The sequence below is a fragment of the Frankliniella occidentalis genome, unplaced genomic scaffold, assembly GCF_000697945.3.
Source record: "Frankliniella occidentalis isolate FOCC.00 unplaced genomic scaffold, Focc_3.1 Scaffold1, whole genome shotgun sequence".
Classification (NCBI taxonomy): domain Eukaryota; kingdom Metazoa; phylum Arthropoda; class Insecta; order Thysanoptera; family Thripidae; genus Frankliniella; species Frankliniella occidentalis.
In genome coordinates this window covers 4321277-4328066 of record NW_026267131.1, presented here as the reverse complement: position 1 = coordinate 4328066, position 6790 = coordinate 4321277, and the positions used below count along the sequence as shown (strand labels likewise).

Genomic DNA, 6790 nt, shown 5'->3' with positions numbered 1-6790 from the left:
GTCCCTCATCTCTCTCCCACTGCGGTCATTCTGAGCCAATTCAATTTGCATCCCCCGGCCGCCGCTGCGCGCAAGTGGCTCTCGGCGCACTGCGGAGTCTGCGAGGTGGCCATTATGCAACACACGGCTAAAATGAAGAAGGAATCCGAAAATCCTCGCGGCTTTTAATCATTTTTGCCGCCGTGCCCTTTGTATCAGAGAGAAACGTCTTTTACTTTCTCAAGAGTGTAAATACCTGCTCTTTCGAGCTCGTCCTACCTCACCTGCTCTCCACGCGACTCCTCGCGATGCCGCGGCTGGTGGGGCCGCTCTCCTCCCGCCGGTGGAAAAATGCTGCCCTCTGACGATGCAGGTCGGAAGGGCGGGGAAGAATTCCTGCGGGATGCCCGTCTTGAAATGTGAATACCGCGTCCGGACCGTAAATATGGTCCAGGGATGCTGCCGTAGGGGCCCGGGGTCCAGGAGGGCTGGCCGCGGGGAGAGAAGGGTGCAGCCAGCAGGGACTCGGCGGGAAATATGAATCACTGCGGGGAGGAGGGGCGGGAGGGGGGCAGGGTGGAGGAGCTGGCACCGACGGCGGGTCCGGTACCGTCGTAGAGGTGGCGAAGCACGACATTCGAAACTGCACTACTTTCTTGTCTGTCGTTGGTGATTGGCATCATCATCATCATCATGACCAATGAAAACCTGTTGTCATACTGATCAGCCGACATCACGCCGGTGTGAGAGTGGCGCAGAAAGGCCGGCGCGAAAGAGAGAGGGGTGCTGGCTGCGTGACACGTGGAAGCTAAGAGTGGGGGGGGGGGGAGAAGATACAGTGCGTTTGTATCCTCGCTGACAGTCCGGTAATAGCAAGATTTGGAGGGTGGTAGTGGTGGGCTGGCTGCTGCCTCCCCTCCACAGCCTTCACATCCTCCGCCGCAGCCTCCAGAACCCCAGGCGCCACCAGTCTCACGCCGAACGACGCGCGAGGCCTTGCACGTATCGCTGACTTTGTCCCTTCTTTTTTTTCGACTCGGCGGACGCCCTCTTTTTAACCCCTCCCCCTCCCTCACACACACTTATGACGTGCCGAAAAATTTGTCATCCATTTTCCTACGGTCCCTCACTGACTGATGGCGCTTAAAGTGTTAATCACTAAAACATCAGAGCTCTTCAGGATCATTACTGCTCCCTCAATTAACTCAATACCATCGTGCATATTGTGCGCTAATCTAACTTTCCTTGAAATGTAGAGGAAATGCGAGTCCGTTTTGTGAGCGGAATGGGGTTGTGACCAGTCCTGGCTGCCCAAAAACCACGTTCCCAAATCAAAACGGCTTTTTCTTGTACTTACTTTTGGTAAGATGAACAAGGCGTCTCGCTGCGCGACAGTTTGTAAATCAGTGACCGGCAGGTTATATATTCCACGCTCCTTTGGCACAAGCCGCAGAAGACCACCATGAAAAGTGTGTCGCTGAGCAGACCGTGGCACCAGGAGGGGGTGGCCGGGGGCTGCACTAGTTCTGCTGGCCCGCCCCCCAAGACGAATGGCGACTCGTGCAGTTTCCGCTCTTTCCAATCGGTAAAAGTATACGACAATGTAGCCCCTGTGTAGATGGTGCGCATGCGATGGATGAACAACGCTTGCGCGTAGGAAGCTTGCTGGCCCCTCTTTTTCTGCCCTACTAACGAAATCGACGTTGGCCGCGACGGGCGACGACGCCAAACGTCTGACTCTTTTTTCCTGCCCCCTTCGCCGAGACTGATAGAAATGGATGAAGACATGGGAAACAACAACAAAAACAGCGACCTCGGCTTTTGAGAGTTATCGAGATTCCATCAGTCTCACAAAAGTGGAAATTTGAAAGAAGAAGTTTGAAACGATTCTTCTTTTCTGTTGAGCTACTTACAACGATTTTATTTTCCAGCTTTAAGGTTATTTTGTGGCTTTCTCATTGCAAGAAAAAGAATACATAAGGAAAGGTTTTTAAAAGTACATCCCAATTGGTCGCAGTGCTATATTATAAGTGTGCAATTAAGTAAACACACACATTTGTGTATACGTGTGTGGGAGCGTACCCGCCCTGTCGTACCGGCTGGTCCCGCCCTCGGTCCCCGTCGTGATTTATGTACTGTGGTGTAGCGGCTGAAAAGTTGATTTAATCCCCGGCCCTGTGTGCCGTGCGGGGGATTATGCTCATTAATTGAAGCTGTCCTGCGTGCGGGGGCGTGTCACCAGGGCTTCCTGAGGCCCGTCCTGTGAGGGAGTTGACGCGGGGCTGGGGGGGGGGGGGGGGTCATTTTAAACCGCCGAGGTTAGAAACGATAAGAGGGTATAAGGGGATGGAATTTCCGCTCGCGCAACAGCGCATATTTATTCTCTCGGTGATCCGTCTCTGCAATTCTCCGAACACAAAACACTAAAACGTTATGAATGCCATTTTATTAACCGTGTTATGATCGATCTGTTGAACACAGAGAAGCGATCCGGTGTAATGCGAACAGCAGGTAGCAGGTTGGTCGAAAACAATATGGGCCCATCGCTATCCACGAACGAACGTACCAGTCAGTGCATAGCAAAATCCAATGCTGTTCTTTGTAGCTTCCTCCAAATTATGTCTGATTCTTTATTACTGGCCTCACTCGTGGGCATGGGAGCGCACACCCGTTTGACGGTTGTGAATGCGGTAAGCAAACGCGCAGAGCTGATAAAAATCCCGAGCATTTCACGAACCCATTCACGGTGCATGCAAACATCACTTTTTAATATTAACTAAAAGTCAGTAAAAATATTTTTTCAGATCAACAAGTGTTTATTTAAATTTGCTAATTCGCGAGTATGTAACTTTTAAATGATTTCAGGTTTTACAAAATTTACGACTTGTGGGAGGCCATGCAATTACCCAATATGTTGTCTTAGCAGGTCGCAGAGAGCGACATCGCAGAAAAGTCGAAGAAGACATAGATTAGGCGAACGTTTTGAGCTCCTGTCGTTTGTCGTCTGAAATGTGTATGTGAGGCAGTCACCTATCAGATCGTTATCAAATATCAGCGATATTGGTGTCTGGCTACTTCCAAGAAAACCAATGCAGCCTGCGTCTATCACACGAGGACCCTGGACTTGGAATGAGACAGGAATCTCGACGACTATTGGATGATTTACTTGGAATCGGGAGGAGCGTGTCGGTCCGTGCACTGTCAAAAGTCCATAAGCAAGCATTGCTTTGCAGCCTGCAGAAAAAACGGTAGCACCGAAGCCAACGAAGCAATGAATACTTTGTAATTACTAAGAACTTAAGTCTTCGCTATGTATGACAATGCTCCTGGTTTTTCATCATACAAATCCGTGCCCTGAGAACTGATTTTTTCTATATCGTGAGTTAACGTAGCGCGGGCAGACAAAGAGGTCGGTGAGCCCCGTGCAAGTGACCGACTCGGCCTAGCTGAAAGCCGCTGCTCACTGGAAGCATCTCTCGATCACGATGCTGTTCTTACCATGACTGTTGAGCTTCTTGTCAAACAGCTTATCACTGGTGTTCGTCTCTGCTTTGAGCTTGGCTCCTGGTGGCAGTCGTCGTCTGTGATCCTAGCCGCTGGGCAAAGCCTCTCGCACCGACTGCGTACTAAATTATAACAGTATTAATGTCCGAAACTTTACTAGGGGGTTCTTCACTGTTCGGCATTTCTTTGTGCCCAACAGGACGTCTGGCCCATTGAAGCCTTCTTTTTTCGGGATCATTACCTTTTTTTCATCTAGTGTGTGTTAGGCTCACAACGTTACGACCGTTACGACCGCAGAAGAACCAAATTTTCTTAGTACGGAACGATGTCGGTGTGCAGATAGAAAAACAAAGCGGAACATTTTTGTCCATCTTGTGGTCCTCGTCTGCCTCGACACCCGTTACCGTAGCAAGCAAACACCAGAGAAAATTGTGCCTAATATGAATCAAAGTAGAACAAGTGATGAGAAAAAAACTACGCGTAGCAGAACGATTTGTTCATCTCGAAGGTCTTGGCTTTACATCAAAGGACCGACTACCGTTACGAGCAGACACTAGATCAAATTGTTCTTGGTGCCGAGCGTAGAACAAGTGCAGTGGGTGGGAACAACTTAGTAGGACAGAACCATTTTCCAACCAGGCAGCTCCATAATTGATGAGCAGGACAGCATGACCTTTAGATTACGGCCCATATTTTTTGTAATTGGTAATGCTATTGTTTTTAAGCTTGCAAAGCTTCCAGATTGTTTGTTATTGCGAACATAAGATTTGCAACAGCCTTGCTTGACTAAAGGTACAAACACTATTTTTGCCCGCAGGTGAGCCGATCGGACGCCAACAGGGTAACTCTGCAGGACCTAGGCCGGCAGCCACCCGCCTACTACCGCTGCGAAGTCTCTGCCGACGCGCCCACCTTCCACACCGGTTTGCAGACCGGGCTCCTCTCCGTCGTCGGTATGTCGCACCATAGAAAGCTCGCAAAGTATTTTCTGTCTGTTTCTTTGTCTCTCTCTCTCTCTCTGAAGGTATTATAGTTGGGTTATCACCTCAAAACTTCATTAGCTGTCAGACTCAGGCAATTCCTCTACCACCAGACCACCAGTTTTCCCTGTAGCTTTCACTGTCTATCACATTTCCGTTTGTCTAGCAGACGCGTGCACTTGGCACTTAACATGCCATCAGTGAGACTATGATACCTTTTCCTCTTATTTGTCGACTTCTACATGCCTGTGCGGAGGCCAGTTTTGACTAAAGCAGGTCGTTGTACAAGGCCAGTGCAGATCGGCCTTATTCTGATTAAAACCAAGTAAGATCGATAATGTAGGCGAACGCCCTGCAGATCGGCCTTTCCCTGACCGGATGGATCGCAATGTGCGGGTGGGCGCGGGTAGCGTTGGCCGTGGCAGGAGCGCATGTACTGAATATTTGTGAGCAGGGCGTGGCGGGGCGTGGCGGCCCGTGTAAGGCGGGGCTGACCCGCGCTGTCGTTGCCACGACAAATGGTTTGGCGGGTCTCCACCACGCGAAGAGTGAGTGGGAAAGAGAGAGAAAGAGAAAAGGAAGGGGGGGGGGGAGAGGACCGTTCTCGTGCTCTTTCTCTCTCTCACCCCATCCCTCCGCGCTCTCTTCCCACAGCCTGTCCGTCCGTCTCTGACAATGTTTATGAAAGTTTAGGACCGTGCGATACGGGGCCCGCCTCCCTCAACGAGAGAAGGCAGAGCGATGGGAGAGAGAGAGAGAGAGAGCAAGAGGTATGTGGTTGGAATCGCTCACTACATCGTGCCCCGCTAGGGGGACAGATAAAGCAGAGATGGGCGGGGTCCCAATCTTACACTACACGCCCATTTGATCGGCGGGTCCATTCGTTCTGCTCAGATGGGGAGGGGCTGGCTGTGGCCGGAGGATCTTTTCATTTTATTACATTCTTGTCCCACGCCGCTAGGTGCTTTTTTACACGCTAAATGTATTTGTTTGCGTAATTACGCATTATATTTAGGTATATTATTTCAAATAAAGATCGCAAAATGCACGTTTCTTGACTGAGAAAAAGCGTCGAGATTTCACATTGCATAATGTGTTGGGAAATCGCGACAGATTTTTTTAAAGTGTGCATCTGCCTTTTGGCCGCACACCACGGATGCCATCTGCCAGCCCCTGCGTTGCTCCCTCCGTCCTCTTCCTCCCCGCACCTATCTCTCTGTGTGTGTCTCGCAGCGGACTGCATACACGCGCAGAGTGGCCCACCAAGATTCCAATCTGATTTGCTGCCGAGCGTGCTGGAACTGGGCGAGGAGGGACGCGACGAGGATGCGAAGACAGGGAGGTCACTCGCGCGCAGCCCGTCATCTTTCTTTACATGATGTTTTTTTGTTGTTGTTGTTTTTGTTTACTTCCAGAGCCGTGGGGTCATCTCGTCCGGATGGGCCGGTTCAGTTCGGTTTGGATTTTTAACAACTAATGTTTACAGTGTGGGTAGCAGCCGAATGTCGGCTGGCGCGCCTAGCAAAGGCCGCAGAGCAAACCACACCGACCCGAACCGACCCATCTGGACGAGAATTCGGACGGACCCGTGCTCCAACAGCATATCGAAGCACTCCATACCATTCGCTGTCAAAAAATAAAAATTGTCTTTCTGGGTTCAGAAAAAAATTTCCATGGCAGAAGTCGTATGACTTCAATTCAAGATTGTAAATGTACAATACAAGCACCCCGTCTACTCATTGCAATCGAATGACGAAATATAGTTGAAACTCCCTGGGAGGTTGTAACATGTACGACACATTTTGTAAGTGGCAAATTACATGACAAAATGTGTCGTACATTGTGCGAAGATATTTTTCACAGTGTCCGTACATATTTCGCAACACGCTCTTGCTCGTCTCAGTACATTCCGACATGACTCTCGGCACTCGGTTAGCCCCGGTCCTTGGTTTTCAAGGACATTTTTGCATTTTCAACTACCAGAACTCCGTTTCAAGCACGGGTCCTTGAAAAACGGACAGAAAATGGCTGTTTTCAAGGGCCGTCCTTGAAAACCGACGACCAGTATTCAAGGACGGCGTCAAATCGAGTCAAGGACGGCGTTACGTCCCATCAAGGACGACTCAGGCTGGCCCAGGATGTCGCCACCAGCTCCCCGACGATGGGTTCGAGACCAGGACGTACCAGTTAGAGTCCCCGAGGCCACCGGCGGGTCCCTCAGGTCCCTGAGGGCCTAGGCCGGGACCTCAGGTCCCAGAGGCGGACCTGAGGTCCGAGACGGCTACCTCAGGTCCCCGGAGGTTGGGGCGGCACAGTAAGGTCCCAGA

The 6790-nt window shown here is 50.6% G+C and overlaps 1 protein-coding gene across 1 annotated transcript in view; it reads left to right on the top strand.

Moving 5' to 3' along the window:
* LOC113205697 (uncharacterized) overlaps positions 1–6790 on the top strand; it is a 310184-nt gene that overhangs the window by 216756 nt on the left and 86638 nt on the right. The window contains exon 3 of the mRNA XM_026421408.2: positions 4301–4436. Within this exon, the coding sequence (XP_026277193.1) occupies positions 4301–4436 (136 nt within the window). The remainder of the gene's footprint in view (positions 1–4300; positions 4437–6790) is intronic.